Source organism: Aythya marila (genome assembly GCF_965140915.1).
Source record: "Aythya marila genome assembly, chromosome: 21".
Classification (NCBI taxonomy): Eukaryota; Metazoa; Chordata; class Aves; order Anseriformes; family Anatidae; genus Aythya; species Aythya marila.
In genome coordinates, this window is record NC_139062.1 from 274,330 (window position 1) to 296,568 (window position 22,239).

Sequence of the window (22,239 nt, forward strand, 5' to 3'; positions counted from 1 at the left end):
ATACCTTGTATTCCTTTTATTTATTTCATCCCCTCCTCTATTAGCTGTTTCTCAGGTTGTTGACATACAAGGGAGATGTCACTTGCTTTTAGAAAACTTGCCTGACATGTGATGTCTGGCTGCAGCCCCCAGGGTTACCTCTCAGACCTCAATCTACATGCTTCTCTCATAAGCTGGAGAATCTGCTTTTGGTGGACAGGCATTTGGGGCAACTAAATTGAAAAGGGGATAAGGGTTTTTGTGCGTTTCTTGTTGCAATCAGTGGACATGGGCAAAACTGTTAAACCTTTGTTAGGCCCTTCTGTTTTGGTAGCGTGAAAGAACCATTTAACGTGTAACCTTCTTACAGGATATGCTCAAGGTTAGGAGGGTGGTTTTCTACTTGGGGCTCTCTAATATTTTTTAAAATCACATTCTCTATACAAGTTATGTCTTTTAACATTTTTTAACTGAGCCACAAATAGCCCCAGAGGCTTGCACAGCAGATAAATGGGCTCTTCAGCATTTCTCTGGAATTTTGAGTTTTGTGAGAACTAAGGTTTTGTGAGGGGAAACTTCAGGTCCTGCTGATTTGAAATGGAGAGTACTTCAGGTGTAAAGCTTTGTAAGAATAAGTAATGATAGTGGTTGGCTAACCACTGCAGACTTGCTGTCAGTTCAAATCTAGGTGGAGTGTAAGTCTTCTGAAGTAAATAAGGAGATAGCAACTACTTTAGGGCCTGCTGAAAGGGTGGTTTTCAGAAGAGACATTAGAGAGTCCTAATCATCGCTGTCAGTGCAAGAGTTAAGTGCTGAACAGCCTGTGCAGTTCAGTCCTTAAACCACAGGGGGAAGGTAGTGACTTGGGTAGTAAAAAAGGAAAAACTGGGATGCTCAATAGTGACCAGAAAGCACCTGATCTGTAGTTCTGAAGTTCCACTACTTATTCTCCTGTAAGTGCTTTCCTTTGTTTATTAGCTGGGGATGTACTTAAAGGTCAACCAGAAAATACTTGAAATCAAAACCTTGATTTTAATATGGTTCTGTACTTTTACAATAACATGATGATAATACTGTCATACAACTCCTCCGTAATTCAGGTTATCATCTCTTGCTTTAAGTAAAGCAGGTGCAGATACCCCGTGACTGGTACAGGATTTCCTGTACTTTAGATTTTTGGTTCTTATAAAAATCATTCTTACCCATAGGGATTGCAAAGAAAGGGAAAACCCAGGCAGTGATAAACCTGATCTTATGGAAGTAAAAACCTGATCTTACAGAAACCAAAACTGTTCTTACAGAATAGAACCATTGGACCTGCTCCATTAATTTCAAGGTGCAATTTTAACAATAGAACTGCAGGTTATCTCAAAGTTACTTCAAACTTGTTAGAAAAAATAACTATAATGATTTTACACAGCAGTTCTCATAGTATACACAGAGATCATGGGGAACACAATAGAGATCAGAAGGGTTTTAGGTGGGAAGCAGCATGTAAACTTTGCAGATCTAGTGTAATTATCTTCCTTTCCTCTGTGGGGTGAATGGAAAGGCTCCTTCCGAAAGCTCAAAGACAAATACTATCATTAACTTGAAAGATTTAACCATGCTTTCTTTGACATGTAGAATGCTGTAACGTTCCATTAACAGAGCAGATGAGAGGACAGGTACATAAGATGGTATCATTTGCATTTTTTCCCCTGTAACTATGAGAAGCTCTGGGATGGATAGCTGCTTTCTTGGGAAAAGGTAGTTCTCTGCATCATAAAATATGTTGGTAGACTGATTCAATTTGCTATTAGTGTATAATTATTTAATCTAGAGTATACCAGGTCTGCTGAACTTCTGAAATTATTCAGGTTTTTCTTATTTAGTTACTAAATAATACACTTAGAAGGGGAGCGCAAGTATGGATGGGAGAATCTCTGAGGTGAGACTTTTCTGTTGGATGACAAGAATCGAGCACAACTTCCAGAACTCATGACATAAGTGGACAAATGTGGATTCTTGTTAATTTCAGCTTTCCTCCTAACACAAAGCAGAATGAGGTGCTCTGAGATACTGATGGGTCGTATCTATTGGGCTGGAAAGTGAGATATGGAATGTTAATCCTGCTGCAAGGTAATAGTATCCTGTCATACTGAGATACTGCACGCTCCTGAATTCCTTCCAATTGAATCTGCTAATATTATACCCAGAGAAATGCATTCAGTCTGATTTATTAGAAGAGATAAAGTACTCCTTTATGAAGTAACACCTAAACTGAGCTGCTGCCATTCTGCTAATACTGGAATAATGTAAACATTTGGAATGGAAATGGAGCTGTGTTTAGAATGGATCATAAGCTGAAGTAATGGGATCATGCTGTGAAGGAAAACAGCCTAACTCAAAGTATTTCTTAACACTGAGTGTGGGAATCAAGTAATGGCTTCAAGGGCATCGGGGAGGCTACCTTATACAAGCCTTATCGATTTGAAATATGTGAAATTCATTTTGAATAGCTGGTGGGTTTTTTGAGTAGGCTTGCATTTTTCATTGATGATGTAATTGAATAGGTGTGGATGTCTATCACTTGAAGTCAAATCGAGTAATTTGATGTACATTAGAAGAAAACTTAAGAAATAACATCTATTAACTTAGAAAAAGATAGCCAATGAAATACAGGTAATTTAAAAGTCAGGTACTCCACTGAGAAATCAATTAACCATTACCTGTAAGGATTATAAAAATGAAATCTCGTAAAAGGTGGTCTGGGAGGCTTATCAACAGTTAACTTTGTTTTTTCCCTTCAGCCCTTTCAATAGGTATGTTATAATTTGCTGTTTAAGATAATGAAGACTAGATGGAAGTTTGATCTGACCAAGTCTTAGCTGGCTGCGCTTTAACAAACTGGATTTTGATGTAATTCAACACTAAGGCAAATTAAATCATTTAAGTACTGGTTCAGTGTTCTTCCGTTTTTTTTTTTTTTAAGTTAATGTCAAACATTTTTGTTTTGAATAGATATTAATGAGTAAACTGGGCTGTTAACCACCAAGTCAGATTCGTAACAGTTCTTAACAACTAGTTAATAAATGGTTAGTCTCACAAGTAAAGAGAACTGTATGCAAGTTCTGTGATTAATTTCACAGTTGATGTTCTAGAATTCAGTATGGAAGTAAGTTGATCACCCAAACTTGCTACAATTTCTCTGCCAGTGATTAGGAGAATACTACTCTGATCCTTCTTTAATCCCAGATGTATCCATTTTGGTAACACTACAGATGTATTTAAGAATTCTCTTGAGTGCCCAGCAGTCTCTAATAAGAAGAATCAAACTTTTGAATGTTATGTAGATATGCTAAATTGTGCAGTTGTGCCTTGCTGAAGGTGATGTTGAGTTTTGCATGAGGTTCAAGCTATGATTAGCTGTTTCTGTGCATTGCCCAAATCATACCTAAGCCAGGCTGCTTTAGCTGTGATGCTTCCTATTGCACTTAGCATCGTAACCAAAATTACAGTTCTTATACTTGATGGTAAGGCAGTTTGGACTATTTAAAAATGTCTTTTTTGTTATATCTGACTATGGGATTTTAAAGTTTATTTTTGTCTATTTCCAGAAACATGCCAAGCTATCTCACATACGTGTTGGCTGTGATAGTTGTAGGGTTACAGTTTTCAAGAAGTAGTGCTGTAAACTGTTTTCTACTGAATGTTTAGATGTCTCCAAATTAGATAAGGTGCCCAAGTTAGAAGGCTGATAGAATCTCTTGAGCAAAGAAAGTCAAGTCAACTCCTTCGATGTCTTCTGGTCATTTGATAGCTGTCTTTTTCAGGCAGGATGTGTCACTGCCTTCCATACAGGGTGCCTCTGAAGTGTGTCTCAGGCCGCAGGCATGATATTTTTGGTTGATCAGTCCTTCTGTCGGTCACAAGTTAAGGGACCTTTTAAGGGAAACTTTTGTATGCGATGACCATTTTATTTCTGGTATTTCTGTGAATGTAAGGTATTTCTATTTTTTTGTTTGAAATTGAAAACCTGTGTTCTTGAAAACAGTTTTTAGATTCCTAATTTTCTCATATATTTTGAATACAGTCAGTATTTTTTAGTGACGAGGCAATCCTGATTTTCTAATAACCATTCAGATGAGCTTTTAAAATGAGGTTGGTCTTTTTCTTAGACCAAGAAAGAGGATAAGGCATTAACAGGTGTGATTGATCTAAAGGAGAACACAGCAGAAGTGCAGCTTTTTAGAAATGAGATGTTAGCTCTGCTTTTATTGGATGCCAATATCTTATTAAATCTGGTTTATCACCTTGTGATGGCACGGAGCCATTTTAACAGAAGGGTATGAATATGAGCAACCAAGAGCTCACGCCTGACAAATCAGTGTGTATGGAGGACAGGTTTTGCATCCAGCAATCCTGAAATGGGAGTCGGCTGACCTCTTTGAAGCCAGTGGGGAGTAGGGTATTCAGAAAGTGTTCTGGCTGTGTTGCAACAAATGGCAGGTCTGAGGTGGGTTGTGGTCCCCCCCGTTGGTTCTCTGCTGATACTCCACATAGCACGCTTGCTTTTTTTCTTTCTCATTATTCCTGTCCTAATTGTGCTTGTTTTTTTCCTCTCCATAAAGGTTAATCTTGGTGTCTGTTGAAAAGTATAATGGGGATGCTGTTGATTCCCAAATGCTAGTCAGTTTTAAATAAAATAAATAAAATGCCATCTTCTGACCATTTTAATAACTGCAAGAGGTGAAAGCAGTTGATGCTTGCATTGTTACGGATATTTTCTTCTCTAGCTTCTGAAAAAGAATGTCAATTGTATGTAGCAGTTCAGTCATAATAATAAGAAAGGCCTATTACTACACCCTACAATGTATGTCTGTTACGTGCTTTAGAAAGCAGTTTTGTTCCACTGCTTGGGAAATACTACGTAACAGATGTTAGAGCAATGCACTATCCAAGTTCTCTAGAGTTCGCTTTCCCAAAATGTACTTATCTTTATATGTAATTTTCTCTGTATGTTAACCTTTCATGTAATTCAGAGACCTTCCAAAATACCAGTATCCATTTCCTGGTTGCAATTCCTGAGTTGGTTTTGAAAGAATGCTCACTTGTCTGCTCAGCAAAACATTAAAAGAACAAAACAAAAACTGGGCATTCTCATACTGTCCAGCTGGCAGGCAATGTAATTGGCCTGTAAACAACTTGCATTAATCTCTGAGAAGTGATTTGCAGCAATAGCAAATTATCTCTTTGCTTAGTATGGTAAAAGATTTCATTATGGTTTGTTCACATAAAAGCAGACTTTGGAATTGCAGAAAGCATTTGTAAAATCCAAACGCAGAGGAAATAAAATTTTTGTGGTTGTCTTACTGCCATTCGTTGTTGTAAAGCACGCTTTTCAGACAGCTGATGAATTCTCACATATTCTGGAAAGTACAAGGTTTGCCAAACTTCTTTGGATGGAAAAATAATATTTCAGGCCTGGGGGGAGGTTGGACCCGTCTTTTAAGTTCTTTTTGTTCTCCAGTGCTGGGAAAGTATATTGCCACTTGAAAAACAATTGCTCTTCTATTTCTCTTCTTTACCAAGTTCCATTTTTCAAAGGCAAGGTTCACACCCTTTCTGGTAAGTTGTGGTGGGGTTGTTCTTGAACAGGGGAGTATCTTCCGTAGATGAGTTAGTCTTCATTGAAGTCTGAACAATAGACTTGTTAATTCACTCATCAATTTATATCTGCAATTTTTGTGTATTTACATATAGGCAGCTGGTTGATTGTTTTAGGCATTCAATAATATAATACAAATGAAAAAAATAGTCCTCTTCAGTATGTAAGTACGGTAAAGAAACACTCCTTTTTGGTTCCTACTTTTTAAAGCTAAGATGTGTTAAGTTCAGCGTCTGTTAGACTGTTGCCTCCTAAGGATATTATAAAATCATGACTTTGATTTAATATTTAGCAGTAATTAAGGAGGTGACTTGCTCCTTTATTTACAGACTTCATCAGCGTGAGCTGCTTGTTAACTTACCAGTCACTTAGTATTCCTCATGTCAGTGATAAGCTACTGTTCAGAACACAGATGTATTAGGTTGTCTCCATATGGTGCTTTGTCTAATGAATCAATTAGCTATTTTGGGAAAAAAAATCTTTGAAGTTTTCTACCTCTTGGTGAAAAGTCATCCTACAATTGGTGGAACAGTTTTTCATTGATGTTTGTGTATGGCATATTTCACAGTTTAATCAGGAAGATTTGTAATTAAATATGAAGAGTAAGTAGTATTTCACAAAGCACTGTTGAATTAGGTTTGATTTTTCTGAATAAATGGAGCTAAAGTTTCGAAGTTTTGTTTGAAATGTGCTAGCAATAATTCCACCTATGCTTTTTTGTTTGTTTTGTTTTATTGAGAGTGGAGTTTATTCTTCAAAGCATGTGCTTAAGCAAAAACTTCACAATAGCGTTGCAAGGCTCTCACTTAAATTTTTGTTGCACTTGTGAAAGCAGGGTTATGTTTGCTTGCTTTAAGGAAAGTTTATATTTGGCAGATTCTGAAGAGCTTTCTGGGTCAAATGAGCATATCAATCGAGACACCCCTATTCTAGTAGCCATGTGTTTGCTAATGCTGTGTCAGGCAGCCTTTCATCTTCTCATTGTTTTCAAATGGTTAACAATCAATTTATTAGTGCAATGTCTGTTTCAAACTTGCCAAGTAAACATTTGCACATGTGAATAGTTATGTATGAACATTCCCACATTTGGGGGATAACAATCTTCCATACTTCTGTGTCTTGCTTGCGAAGGACAATGAAGGAATATTTAAATTCTGACCACTGTTACAGTCAATGTTCACACATGGCACGTCCATAGCCTATGACTGTAGCTGGCTCAATATGAAGTGAAAATAACTTTTAATCAATAATTTCTCCTGCATTACCCTTAAGTTTTTACAGTCAAATGTTAAAATATTTAAAATGTAAGTATTTAGAACTTGAAAGGCAGAAACAACACATGAGAGGTAAAGATGGTTTTATGTTAATTTCTGAGGGTTATAAATTCATTCTTTACACGCTGCTCCGTGTTGAGGTGTTACCAATGAGGTCTTATCAAATCTTTCCTGTTACGTGTTCTTTGCTATATTGTCAGGCATTTTAGTTAACATTGCATATTTCCCTATGTGCCATGTTGAGTATTCAATATCGTTTCACTTGTATGAGACCGATTAAAGGACAGCTTTAAGAACAAGTATTAGACTCTAGGTTAAACAAACAAACTGTTCAACTGATGGAGATTCCTTCAGAGAAGTTAAAACACTTCTTAAAGAGAAGTACAAGGCAATTTAATAGACCTTGTTAGGATGACAGGAGAAATAAGGTCAATGTAAGATGATCCTAATAGAACCACATTAGGAAACGGAATCGTTTTCATCCGCAGAACCAGCAGACCTATGTAGGACATACAGCACGTATGTTGCCATTCACAAGGTGTCATGAAAGTGTGCATTTTGCTGCTACCTTCTCAGAGGGAGTTATGCTTCCTAAGGTGCTTAGTTCTCCATTCCCTATGAAACTGTATTACGTCCTAATTTTTCTGTATGAAGTGTATGAAATATATTTTGTACAAGTTGCCAACTGTTTTAAGTTGCATTATAACTAGTATAAATGATTCACATTTTAAAAGGCACACAGTTAAACCTTTGTGTTGGAAAATCTTTCTCATCATGCTATTGAGGATAGTGAGAAAATAATGATAGCTAAATAAGAAGTATTCTAGTTTTTCATTTTTCTTTTGCAAGCAATGTGATATTACCAGTAAAACCACTGCGAGATGCATATTCTTGGAAATGTTTAAGATGTCGTGAGTGTCCCACTGTCAAGAATAGCTTTTTAACTTTGTGTTACAGTAAACCTCAAGCTCATAAATTTGAATCCTTTAGTAGGTGTCATTAGAACTAATTATTCAGCAATGGAAATCATGCCGAATGTGACTTTTTTTCTTTAGTTTTGTTACTATTTTTTGTAGCAGGACTGTATTGCCCATTCTAACATGACTTCTGACTCTTCTGCCTAGCTCACCACCCACCTCTACCTACCCGTGTTCCCACTGCAGCCAGTACCCCCGAGGTTGCCTGCTATGGGAAGCCATGGTGCTGGTTGTGTGCCAGGGACTGGCTGTGTCACCATTACAGCTGCATGCAGGACTGGTGCTGCATGATGAATTTTTCAACACTTAGTATTTAATATCAAATTCTCTAATTAGCCACTCAAATGTTGCTCATATATATGTGAAAAGTGACAACAAATACATTTGGAGTAGATGCTATGCATCTTGCATGGCTTCCTGAAAAATCTGTCTGCAACAGCTTAAATGATTTCTTGTCATGTTTAGACTATATTAGAAATAATTGCAGTCTTCTACTTGTGCTGCTTCCATAACAGAAGAAATATTTTGGGGTAATGTTTGCTAACAAAGATGAAATTGAGGTCAAGTAATGTAACTCTCCAAATTAGTATTATATTCAATACTGTATAGCTAAAGCCTAATTAGCACCAAACACCCTTAGTGTTTGTGTTGACACTAATTTTACCAGAGGAAGCTGTTTCTTTAACTATCTGTTATCTGTCCTTCTCACCTGAGCTTGAACAGCAAGCAGCCAAGAAACTAACAAGATTACGATCATGTGAGGAAAAAGACAGGGATAGAGAAAAGGGAGAGGCAATGGTGAAAGCACATCCTGCAGGAGCTCTCATTTAAGGCTGCCTTAAAAAAATTAAAAAAAATAAATAAATCAGGGATTTTAGCTGTGCGTTGATATTTAGAAAAGCAAGATTGTTTTTAGTCACAACTTGCTTAATGTAGTGTGTCTGCTGTCACTGTGTAACCATGCTGCTGCTTTATACCTTTTTAATTTCTTTCTTAGAATCAATCTACCGACGTGGAGCCAGAAGATGGAGGAAGCTGTACAGAGTGAATGGGCATTTGTTTCAAGCCAAACGTTTTAACAGAGTGAGTACTGTTGTATAAAATGTTGGGTTTCAGTAATGTTCTGTGGTAATTGTTTTCTCAGTCCGTGCTCTTCTGTGTTTGAGTGGTGAAAAGAGAGGAAAAGCTGGATGGTTATTAATGTTAGTTGTGGTCTGTGCAGTGTTATTCGGGTCATAAAAATCATACAACTTGGTCTTTAAATACATTTTCCGCTAATCAGATTTAAAGTCTCTAATAACTGTTTTTTTGAATTTTTAAACTGATGTGCTTAGATCAGCTTTTCTCGTCTCCACCCTTTGTGATCGTGCTGCTTGATTGCAGCATAATCTTTTACCTTCAGTGCTTTTTTTATTCTTGAAATTAATGCTAAGAGCTGTAGCCTTTAACTGTTTTGAATCTGAAGTATTATGTAATCTAATTAAGAAAAAACTTCCTGTGTGTGATCTAAAATACAGCTGCATTAAGAATCTGACTTAATCCACATAAGCAAGTGAATGTAGCTTTAAGGCTGAGGCTCCTCCTTGGCTTAGCCCATTATGTCAAAGTATTGCAGCACATATACAAATGTAATGTACACTTTTGGGAATTCGGTACAAAACTGAGTACAGTGAGGTGAGTTAACTTTTTGAATCAGCAGTAACATTTCTTTTATGAAATCCTTACTACTGCCTGGATGGAATATTTTTTTTTTTTAATGCTCCCCATCCCAAAACTGCATTTTAAAAGAAGGAAAAGCCCCTTCAGTATCACTGGATATGTGGAAAAACAAGTTATTTATCTGAATTATAACAAGCAGTTACGTAATGTGGTGTACAGGCTATTTTTTTAATTTATTGTATGAAACATTCCATACTTCAAGATGCTCATAAAACATTTCCTTGAAGCATTGTGAATACATATCTGCCACATTAAGAATCCAGTGTTATTAATATGAATAAGTTTTTATGGGGATTAGGCTAATGGTGAATAAACAAGTGAAGATTTTGAAACCTCATTAGCATGCTTATTTGCTAACAGCCCTAAACAAGACTTTGTAACTGTCTCTGTAGAAATGAAATCATAAAACCATACAAACAAAATCCAACTGAAGCTAGAAATAAAGTTGACATGAGCTGACACGACATGAAAATGCACAGATTAATAATAAATTAGTCATATATGTAAGCATTACTGAATTAGACACTAGATTTTCACATTGACTTTTTTAAGACTGCAGTATTACATTATGGATTTGTTCCTTTTTCAAAATACTTTTTAAAACCACTTTGGTTAATTCAGGTAAATGAACACGTTCAAGAATCTAAGCCTTGATATTGTTCAGTATATTCCTGTTGAGCATAACATAAGGGTTAACTCTTACTTCTGTGTTTGTATGCATTTTGGGGAGACACGAGGGGTACCTGTATTACTCATGGAATTTGAACGCTGCCCCTTTGTCCATTTTTTTCTTGCTTTCCTGCATTTGACTGAAGTAAATGAGATTGTCTTGCATGCTTTCTCCAGGCCCTAAACATTTTATTTAGCCTTCATGTTACTGCTGCCAAATGTTTGTAAGAATACTGAAGGTAGTCTTGTGGAGCAGGAGTTTTGAAATGGAAAGAAGTGGCTACAGATACCCAAGGCTTGCTCTCTCGTACGCAGTATGGTTTTTATGTTTGTTTTGGCCTGGATAGCGTAGTTTGGATTTTTCCCTGTCAAGAACTAGCTGTATAGCTGACTGGAATGTAGCTACGTTTGGTTTTCTACAGCTACCAAAATATGAGAAAGTCAATACAAAAAAACATTTCAAAAAAATAAGTCCAATCTTGCATTATTTTTTAAAATACTACCAGTAAGGATTCGTAGCTGTTGAACACTTCTGGGCAGGACACTGTATGATTCATTAGTCTGAGGATCTGAATAACCACACTAACTGCTGCTTGCTCGGAGGAACAGACTTTCACTGTTCTGTGGCTTTCAGACAGTTGCAGAGCTTGAAGCCTGGCATGGGGGATGAGCGCAGGACTGCTTGTGCAGCTTGCAGTGATAGGCAGCCTCCTTTGCCTGTCAGAACTACCAGGGAAAATTTGCAGATAGTGAACACTGAGCACATCTTTTGGCAATCTGTGCGCCGTGTGTAGAAAGAGAACTGTGACTAGGCGGCTTCTTGGCATAAAAGAATCTGTTTGGCAGTTTGGGTAACGTAGAAAAAATGACCACAGCACACATACACTGGAAAAATGATTTCAAGAAGTGCCTTGTTAAAGTCAACAGCAGAATGTCTGACTTCTTCCTTTGTCCTCATTTGGGTTTAATTTATTCAGATGCGATTTCCCTGCACGAAGAAAAACGGCCATATATTTCTGATATTAAATAATGCAGTGTGCAGAGGCTTTAAATCACACTTGATAGATAAGATTTTTAATTTATGTTTTTCAAAGTTTCTACTGATGTTCTACCATTGTCAAAAGTGGATAGGTGCATATGTAGAACAGTCTTCATAATTTAATTTGCGGAGACTCATATGTTGTGCTAGTGTTCTTGAAAGTAGTCAGTTTGGCTGCTTTTTGTGTACTCGTGTGCAAATTCCTGTCGATTTTGTTTGGGTAACCTCTGTCAGTATCTGTAGTTCAGAATAGACTTATTGTCTAAGAACGATTTGCAAATGTTAGGTTGTGATGTATTCCATCTGCTTGAGACATTTGTTTTCTTAACATTCAGTTAAAAAAAAAAAAGTGTATTTTAGCTCAATTCTAAGCATGAGGTGTAATCTTCAGTTATTTATGAAATCCTGGGTATTCCAAAATAATTGTTATTGAATATTTCTAGGGGGTGAATAGGATGGATTGTTGTAGGGTGGGTTCTTTCTGCCAGCTAACTACCAGCCTACAGAAGGGAATTGATAACTGAAATTGATGATATGTGTTCTGGCTTTTAGAGAGCATACTGTGGCCAGTGCAGTGAAAGGATATGGGGTCTCGGAAGGCAAGGTTACAAGTGTATCAACTGCAAATTGTTGGTCCATAAACGTTGTCATATACTTGTTCCACTGACCTGCAAGAGGCATATGGTAAGTTTGATTTCTGTCTAAAACTAAGATGTTTGGTTGTGTTCTGTTTTGCTTATTCCAGATACATATCCTGTACAGTTGAAGATTTATAACGCTGGGCAGTATTTGATTTTCAGTTATCAAAGTGTCTGTGAAGTATAGGCCTTTAGTCAGTGAGTAGTATGGACAAACTGAGAAGAAAACCTGTGATATGACTATGAGCAAGGTTGAGTTTGACTTCACTTCTCCAGTGGAAATTTTATTTTACAGATAAAGAGTTACTGACAATCTTAGTGGTTGCTTCTCTTAGCTTATTTTACCGTATTTTAAGCACCAAGGCACTCGTGTGGTTTTTGCACCTCTGATGTTTTTCCATTTGTTTCTCCAATCCTGTTTTCTTCGTCTCTATCATAGCAGCAACTCCAGTATCTTTCCCATATTTTAAATATTAAATTGTGTTCCTAAACTTCAGCTCTTCTATGTACTCATACCAGACTTTAACTAGTATTTCACTGATTCTTGCATCATCATTTTGTTAACTAGAAGTTAACACCAGTGTAGAAAAAATTGGGTTTATATATGACTTGCCTTGACACTACTAGATTCTTCACAATTCATGCGTGTTGCTGCACCTACTGGAATAATCATACATGACTCATCACGAGTTGCGGATGAGACCAGGATCCAAACGTATTATAAAATTGCTTGATACTGTTGTATTTACCAAGTTATTCAATACCTTTGCACAATGAGTAACGATTCCTGTTTTTTTTAAACAGGAAAGGAATGTGGCTAGTGCTCTAAATTGAGTATGTAACATCATTGAAGTATGTTTACTCTGTTGCAGTTCCCCATGAAACATTCTTTAATACAATTAAAGTTTGAACTTTGCAATAAAATGTACTAATCTCACTTTTAGAAGACAGCTAAGCATCTCCAGTAGTTACAAAGAACAGTTGAAATAACATTTATGCTTTTTGGTAGATGGGTCTGATAATGTGTTACAAAGTGTTAATATTCTGGAGTACTTCCTACAAAATCCAGCTTTCAGAAGCTACAAATGTAAGGTTCTTGTTATATTGCAGTTATGTGATAAGACGTGATGACTTAAAAGGGACTGCGTAAATTGACATTTTTTCCTGTATGCTTTATGTTTTACAAGGATTCGGTCATGCCTTCCCAGGAACCTCAGTTAGATGATAAAAATGATGAAGTTGACCTCCCTTCAGAAGAAGCTGATGGAAGTGAGTATTTTCCTGGTAAAAAGGATGTTTAAAGATGGAATTCATGCGCTTCCTCACTTGTACTGTGACGATAGCATAGTCCAGAAATCTGTCAACATCGGAGCACTATTCAAGTTCATCAAGTTGGTAACTTTGCCTCCTGTGACATCCTTAAGTAATTAGTTCAGAGGATGAGATCTTTGAGTTTGTAGTTGCCTTTTTTATGTTCAGTATTGCAGGAGTTAAACTCTCATCTAGGCTGGGCTCTCTTTATTAGCAAGTATGGTCTGATGGACTGGATCCTATACCAAAAAAGTTAGTATAGGAGGCCCAGTTTCCAATTTACCTGATTTTTTTTTGAAAGTTTACTTTGGACTAGCAAACTACTAACCCCAAACCACTAAATCATCTTTCCATTTAACAGTTTTGTAATGACTTCTAATGAAGGCCTTAATTACACTACTTTTGTTTGATTTTGCAGTTCCTTACATTCCTTCAAACAGGAAACATGACAGCATTAAAGATGACTCTGAGGTATGTTTTTAAAATTACTTTTGTAATTCACTTTTACGCACTCTTAGTCACAGACCTTCTATGAAGTAATTAGTTATTTGTCCTATTTTTTCTGCTACCATGAGAGGCCTGTTTTTTTCTGAAAATAATCTCTAAAGTATTTTTGGATTTTCAGATTTTTTCTGTAAACAGCTCTTCTTATCTCAGTCATAATGTGAGAGATGTTTTTTCTCTTCATTCATGCTGAAACAACATTGATTTAACAGGTTTTTGACTTTATTGGTTCTTGCAACATATGGTGGCATTGACATTTCATCTTATCTGCCCTCTCTAATTGATGTATACCCCTTATCACCCTAAGGCTACTTCTGCAGGCTAACATTATGAAAATTGGTTCAATCTGATAGTACCTTAACTATCTAGCTGTCTCTAATAATTTATGGAGAGCTCCTTTGGAAGTACAAGAAAAATAACAGACCTGAGCTCTGTTTTTCAGCTTTTGTAGAGGTTCTGACACAACCTCTGCATACAAAGAGCATTATTCCTTTAGAGCAGTTTGATTCCAACACACTTAAATTCTAAAGGGTTTCAAGAAGCTGCTTCTAAAAATGCTTCTGGCATATTTGAGATAAATGCATTCTGCAGAATGCTAGCACTTAGTTATCCTACTCTTAAACAAGCCTGCACCTTGTCTCTACCTCCAATACAATGCTTGTCACTATTATTAATTTACACTCGAATAGTTCCTGCTCTTGGTTAAGCGACTGCCTTATTTTCAGTCGTGTGCATTTAGGATTTGTCTCAAATTCATGGATTGACAGATAGAAATTTAAAATACATCAGAATTTTAATTGCTATCTGAAGTTACTGACTTCCGCTCAGGTAGATACTGTTAGTGTTTAAATATGGATATGTGTTGTTTATTCAGCTGACCTGAATGCTCTTCTGACTTTTACATATTGCTTTTGAGCTTTGCTGAAATGATTTAAGGTGTCCTGCGAAGAGGATGTGGTATTCTGGTAGCTTTGTTGACTGGAATCTTCAGGCTCAGACCAATCTCTTCTAATAGCAGTCAATCCTAGATCAAGATTCTTTATATAAATACTTTCCTTAGTTCAGCAGAACGCTGATCTGTCTACAAGTACTGTAGTTTGAGGTCAGATAAAAATAGGCCATAGAAGTATGTCAAAGCATTGTATACCCTGGTAGAATAAGGAAAGTGCAAATGCATAGTGTATTTGTCTAATTGAACTTCTTGCTTTTCAGTCTCATGCTCACATTATCTTAACTATTTGTTGGAATTAAATTTGTCATTTAAAATCAATAAGGAATTTTAAAACAACATTCTTCATCATTGAATATTTTCTGCAAATCCTCACTTTTGAGAAATTAGTATTTCTTTCTGTATGTTCACAGGCACCTATTTAAAATTTTCAAATTACCATAGTAAATCTTAGACAGTTTTCTAAACTGAAACCAAGATGGGTATATTCTTTAGCAAATTACTGTTTTATGTCTTCTCTTTAGCTTTCATTAATTTGTACTGCAGTATCTGTGTCAGAATACGGAAGATGCTCTTTGCTCAGTTGAAAGTGTAATTCTACATGCTTACAGGTCAAGAATGACTAAGACCCCATTTCTAAAGGCATTGCCTTCTGTTTTCCAGTAGGGAATATTTGAAGAATTCATTGAACAAATTAGAACTTCGAAGAGCACAGTAGCTACTAATAAGAGCAAAAGCAATACCAACAAAACATTTCTAAATAAGTCGGTTATAATTGACCATTAAAATCAGTGTGGCAGTGAGAACAGCATGTGAAGTTAGCGTGTTCTGTCCAGTGATTAAAGACCTCTGCTGTAATAGCTACTTGTTATAAAAGCATCTGTTTCTAGCGTCAGTTTGTTTCCTTTTTTATACAGGATATCAAACCAGTCATTGATGGAATGGATGGAATTAAGATTTCTCAGGGGCTTGGACTACAGGACTTCGATTTAATCAGAGTTATTGGACGCGGAAGCTATGCCAAAGTTCTTTTAGTTCGATTAAAAAAGAATGATCAAATTTATGCTATGAAAGTAGTGAAAAAAGAATTGGTCCATGATGATGAGGTAAAAGGCTGCTAATTGTGTTCCATTACATATTTTAAAAGCTTAATACTATTAAAAAAAAAAAATAAGCTGAAGTTTTTAGATGGCATTTGTGCAATAGAAGTTCTAGTAGGTTTTGAATGCATCATCAACTGCATAAACTCTAACATCAGGATGAAATTTGAGAGAAATATCCCTTATTCTAATTAAAAAAATCTTAATTTTAGTAGAATGCACATGACGAATGTGCCAACTTGAGTGTGATAATCTGTGAGAGGAGATGAATGGGGTAGAATTCGGGCACTTGATTTAGAATGAAAAAAATGTTTTCAAAGGCAGACAAATTTATATAATTTATATGCAAAGTATTTGTATTTCAGACTGGGAACTCAAACTGTTCTACAGTTACAGTGTGTATGTGCACAGCACTTTGGAGTGTTCTTTGCCGTAGGTTTAAAAGTTATGTTGCTACCATTTAAGGTCAGTAAGGTTTTAACTGGCTTGTTTAAAAAAAACAAGTCTATGCAAATCGGTGCTGCACATCTTGATTATCATCAAAAATCTGTTGATTATAAAAACCAGCACACTCAAATGCGTAAGTTACAAAAAGAACAAAAACAGTCAGGGGTGGAATAGAATGGGTAGAAACAAATCCCAGCAAAGAAAGAAGGAAGGCTTCAATCACCTGCAGTGCCATAGGCCTGGAACATGCCATGGTGGGTATATGCAGGGGATGGGATAACTGGTCTGCAGTGAGCAGGCAGCACATACTAGTGTACTGCACGTATGTACAAAACTGAGTTTCCTTTGAAGTCTCTTTAGGAGATGCTCATTCATTAAAACCAAAGTGGACGCATTGTTTTATTCAAAATTGAATTTGAGGTTCATATTGGCACTTGTATTTACCATTCTGCGGTGCTCTATGTTCAGGAGTGTCTCAGCACAAAACCAATTAGATCTGGTTTTGATGGAGACACTTCTTGATTCCCTTTGAGACTTCAGTTGCTCAGCCAGGCTGGTTGTCCTGTGGTTGAACTTTGCTTTCCTTCATACAATATCTCACTACAGTGAAACTATTCTTGACAGGAATTAGGTGAATTTTGTGCAGAGCCTTTTCTAAATGGTTAAGGAACTTATATAATTTAATATATAATTGAATTAAATTGTTTCCTATCTTCCAGATCAAGGGATTTTTATCTTTCTTAAGAATATCATAGCACTGACACTATATAAGGGAGAATAGATGTTCACAATTTCTGGGAATACCCACACTGGTTATCTAGCAGAAGTTCTGATTGTTCAATTATTCTATTTCAGGATATTGATTGGGTACAGACAGAGAAACATGTGTTTGAACAGGCATCCAGTAACCCATTCCTAGTTGGTTTACATTCATGCTTTCAAACAACAAGTCGGTAAGAAAGATATGAAATTTTGTTTTATAAACCTTGATCATTGATATATGGGTAAAACAGCTGCTATGTGAGTTTTATAATACCCGAATCTACGGAAGGTGGCAGAATCGGTTCACAGTGTCTTGAATTTGGTTTGGTTATAGCTGTCGTGTCCTACACTAAAGAAACAGAGAAGCAAGAAACTGTTTTCAAGCGCATAAGTTCATCGACATCAGATTGTGTTAGTTGGTCCAAAGAAAACAAGTTATAGTAGGAGAACAATTTGTGTATATCTGTTAACACCAAACTGTTGAATGCAGCTGCCTCTTTCCATTTAGTCTGAATTCACCATTTTTATTTGCATTTAAATAAAGGATGTGATCCTACGTAACGTGGATTAAATAAATATTTTTCCCTTCTTAAATAGTTTCTGAGAAATATGAGTGACTAATTCAAGAGTGGAAGTTGAAAATGGCTTGAATTGGAAGAGTACAAATATTTTTTTTCCTATTGAGAATTTCACTGGAAGCCATTAACTGTATTATATACTTTCAGATTATTTCTTGTCATAGAGTATGTAAATGGGGGAGATCTTATGTTTCATATGCAACGGCAAAGAAAACTTCCTGAAGAACATGCAAGGTATTTTATTAGACCAGCTGTAGTGGTTTTCCTGTGTTGTTTAATGTTGTATGAAATGCTTTCAAAACTTTATTCTATAAAAGAAGATGAATAGCAAAGGAAGAATGAAAGGTTGTTTTTAAAGCTTAGAATGTTGTGCCATGGGGAGAAATGTTAACTTTTAAAAAAAAAAAAAAAAAAAAAAAAAAAAAAAAAAAAAGATACATACTTCTTAAGTTAAGAAAGCATTTCATAATTAGCAAGTTATTCCCATTTATTTTTGCTTACTGCTTCATATCTAGTTAACACTTCTTTGATAGGTTGGTAGATGATGTAGCTATTTTAATTCTTTTGATCATATGTTGAATTAATATATTTGGTGATAGAAGGAAGAAAAACCTGGCTTGCTATAATGCACTGCGTAAAGTCTTGTCTTAAGCTGAAAATATGGTTCTTGTGTGTCGTTACAGATTTTTCTGAAAAATAGGTGAGATACAGAATATTTTCTTCATTAATAGAATTAAAATAATTTGCCTTATTGTAAGGAACATTTTAAAATGAGTTCAATGGCCTTGCAAATAAAAGTAGCTGCTTTTCAGTATCCTGTTCATAGAGAAAAGCTGGCTGTAAGCTCTTGTTTTAAGAGCAGATCTTTTTTTCTTTGCACTTGCTGTGTGTACAATCTCTGTTAATGTGATTTTCTCCTTTTCAACTTCAGGTTTTATGCTGCTGAAATTTGTATTGCTCTGAACTTTCTACACGAAAGAGGCATAATCTACAGAGACTTAAAACTAGACAATGTTCTTCTGGATGCAGAGGGTCATATCAAATTAACAGATTATGGCATGTGCAAGGTAGGATTTTTCTTACATTTCTCTTGTCTCTCTCTGTAATTCAGTATATCTCTGTTCAAGCTTCTAAGTCCAATACAGTACTCAACGATACTAAAAGAAACTGGCAGAAATTACCTTTTGCTTATCACCAGTGTTACTGAAGCCTGAATTTAGTTGTGGAATAGCAACTTTACTCTGAAAAATGACAAGAATAGGACCACATTTGTAATTTTTCCTTTTTGTGTTTTATGTGGGTCATTTTTGAGGACATAAGAAGTTGACCTTGTTGGCTCAGTTAAATTTCTATTTTGTTTCCTATGTGACAAATAGAGGTCAACTTTTAATTTATTTTTTAACTGTTTTGTGTATGTAGGAAGGATTGGGCCCTGGTGACACTACAAGCACTTTCTGTGGAACACCAAATTATATTGCACCAGAGATCCTAAGAGGAGAAGAATATGGTAAGCAAGGACTGAACAATTTGACATTGGAGTTATAATCGAGCAGAAATTTAAGTTCTGGTTCTAGGTTGATTCAAATACTACTGTTGTTAGTATATTTTGAGAAAATATGAATGTTGCGCAGTCTAATTTTTTTTTGAAATGAAAAAGTATTTTTTCTCCTGTAGTCATTCATTTCAGCTTCTTTTAATCCTACTTTCCCTGGAAAAGAATAATTCAATGATACTGTATCAAAACCAAGCCCATTCCTTGATGTAGTTTACATCCCAGCTGCTCTTGTCCCCCAGGTGAAGTTATAGAATGCTGTGTCAAAATTCATTGCTTATGCAGAATCAAAACTAGTCTTTTAACCAGTGTTAGTTGTGAACTGATCTAATCAGCAGGTTGAGCTGTGTACTGTTACAAAATTCGAGAATGTTCAACCTCCTTTAAAAAAATAAAACACAAATTTCCAGCTTAAACACAGTGGACGACTGCTCTCTGGCAGATGCCTACAAAATCCTATACAGGTTGCCTCTGCTGTCCAAATTCTGAGAACTGTCAAGTCTTATCCAGTGATGCTGTTCAGTATTTCTGTGGCTTCAGTGACAGTAGAGAATTTCAGTACTCTGCAGAAACAGGCCATTAATCTTCATATTGAGAGAACAATGAAATTCAAGGAGTCCTGGCTGAAAATCTTCTCTTTAAATATTTACAGGGTTCAGTGTGGATTGGTGGGCTCTTGGTGTGTTGATGTTTGAAATGATGGCAGGAAGGTCTCCATTTGATATCATTACTGACAATCCAGACATGAACACTGAAGATTACCTCTTCCAAGGTACAGTCTTTTATCCTTCCCCACGAATTCTCTTGGGGGAGGAACAATGGAAGTTATCAGTTGCAGTAAAACACTTAGAACTGTCTTGTTTTCTTTTTCTCTTATGTCATGGCTCCCTGCAGACCTACTATATGTAAAGGGCTCCAATATTTTCAGTTCTTCATTCCAGAAATTAATTTTGTTGAACTGAGATAAAGCAGCCTGGAATTAGGAAGCCTGCTGCAGACAAAGAATGCTCAGAGTGTAGAAATAACCAACAGAAGTTGCATGGAATGGCATCTTTGTTCAAAGGCACTCTACAGTCCAAGAATAAAAATTCAATGCTATGTGAGAGGATAGGAGGATCTCTTGAGAAAGAACCTTACCAAGCTATAGTTTGGATCCATATAACTTTTCTTTTACTTAGGGAATTAGTATAACTGTTTGTTAATCAGTTGTACCCTTCTGGAATAGTGATATGAAGCTCTCTAAACAAGACTAGTAATGCTTCAATGCTTATTACAATTGAAACTTCTAAAGCTTAACAACTGTAGAGTTGCCTATTCCCCTAAAATGCAGAACTGTTCTTTAAGCTAGTTACTGTTGCAGTTGCATAACACTCTACTACAATCTTCTTGATGAGTTTAATATCAACTGAAGTATTGTTTAGAAGTATACTTTGTCATATGCTAGTGAATCTAAAGATGTTCTATTCCCTGTTCGTACTAAAAAGAACAGAAAAAGATAAGAAAACATTTCTTTTAGGAAATCTTGAAGTTTTGGTGCAATAGTCCTTGTGTTATTGTAGCTCCTTTTTTTTGCATTATTTTAAATAATTATGATATCTTCTCATTTTCCAAATGGTAACATTTTAAAACAGTATAATGTTTGTGTTAAAATCATGGTCAATATCATAAAACAAACAAACAAAAAGTATTGCTGTTTTTAAATCTATAACAGTTATTCTTGAGAAGCCAATCCGGATTCCAAGGTTTCTTTCTGTCAAGGCCTCCCATGTGTTAAAAGGATTTTTAAACAAGGTAAATAACATTCTCTTATTTTTAGCATCTAATATCTGGAAGTCAGAGCTTCCTGTTGAAAGGAATATGGTTAAGAAGTTAATCTGCTTACTATTAAGAAAATCTATAAAACCTTGGCATCCTGTATGTTTAAAAGAACAACATGCCACATCTTAGTTGCTAAATTACTGAAAAATTCCACGTTATAGACTTGTTTTGAAAGCCCACGCCTAGCTAAAAACTGTTCTAGATGTTTATAAACTTGTCTCTGAAATGCTTATTACTCATTTAAGTAAATTGATTGAAATCCATAGAAGCATAATTTTAAAGGAGAGAAGGATATTAATTATGAATTCTTAAATAAATCTTGTTATATTGAGTTGTAAAATACCATGTTTAAAATGAACTGTCATAAAACATCATCAAAGAATAAGAAAAAAGAATGAAATTACTTGGTAGCCATAATATGTGCGTCTTCTTGCATTATTTTATTTACTGTTGGGACATGCTTGAGTTGTGTAGATGAGCTTTTGACAAAAAAAAACGGCTGTAACTGACTCAGTATGTAACATTAGTTTTTGTTTTTGTTTTTGCAGGATCCCAAAGAAAGGCTTGGTTGTCAGCCACAAACAGGATTTTCTGATATCAAGTCTCATACGTTTTTCCGCAGCATAGACTGGGATCTGGTAAAAATAATTACTTCTGCTTATACATATTCAAAAGGAACACTTTCTGTAGTTTCTTTTTATATATGTAGCAACCCCATTAGAAGCACTAATCAAGAAGTATTTCAGATTGATACATGTAAAACTATTTTCATTTCTTCAGGTGATGTAAGGTAATGCAAACAGGCTTTTTGGCTTTTTTTTTTTGGCTTTCTTTTTCCCCAACTAGAGATTTGGCTTCTTTCCAAACTTGAAGAATGGTTAAAACTTGTTCGTATCATTTTTAAAATACATGATGAATTTTAGAGAATACTTCAAAAAACATTGAAGCATTGGTGGAACCACAGCCTTGAAGGGAGGGAAGGATAGTATTTAACCGAGCCATGAAACCAGTCTGTATGCAGCTGTGGGAGAGGAGGTACTTCACATAGAGAAAGCGTTTGTATCCTACTTGATGTACATTTAAAAAAAAAAAAAGTGGTTTGAAAGCATTGTGGCTCTTTAAAATGATTATCTGATAATTTCAGGTTTTCTTTGGTATAGTTGTTAGAGAAGTGTTTAGCTTATGATGGAGTAGACGATGTGCATTTCAGTGCTTTTACAGGCATAAAAACATATTAAAACTAGCTTTATAAAAACTTCTGTTTCTTTGTAAT

General features: G+C 35.7%; 1 protein-coding gene across 3 annotated transcripts in view; it reads left to right on the top strand.

Moving 5' to 3' along the window:
• PRKCZ (protein kinase C zeta) overlaps nt 1-22,239 on the top strand; it is a 44,410-nt gene that overhangs the window by 15,479 nt on the left and 6,692 nt on the right. For all 3 annotated transcript variants that reach the window (XM_082776908.1, XM_082776910.1, XM_082776909.1), the window contains exons 6-17: nt 8,878-8,963; nt 11,860-11,991; nt 13,133-13,214; nt 13,675-13,727; nt 15,627-15,815; nt 17,112-17,209; nt 17,744-17,830; nt 18,528-18,663; nt 19,016-19,103; nt 19,801-19,920; nt 20,860-20,939; nt 21,515-21,604. In XM_082776908.1, coding sequence (XP_082633034.1) covers nt 8,878-8,963; nt 11,860-11,991; nt 13,133-13,214; nt 13,675-13,727; nt 15,627-15,815; nt 17,112-17,209; nt 17,744-17,830; nt 18,528-18,663; nt 19,016-19,103; nt 19,801-19,920; nt 20,860-20,939; nt 21,515-21,604 — 1,241 coding nt within the window. The remainder of the gene's footprint in view (nt 1-8,877; nt 8,964-11,859; nt 11,992-13,132; nt 13,215-13,674; nt 13,728-15,626; nt 15,816-17,111; nt 17,210-17,743; nt 17,831-18,527; nt 18,664-19,015; nt 19,104-19,800; nt 19,921-20,859; nt 20,940-21,514; nt 21,605-22,239) is intronic.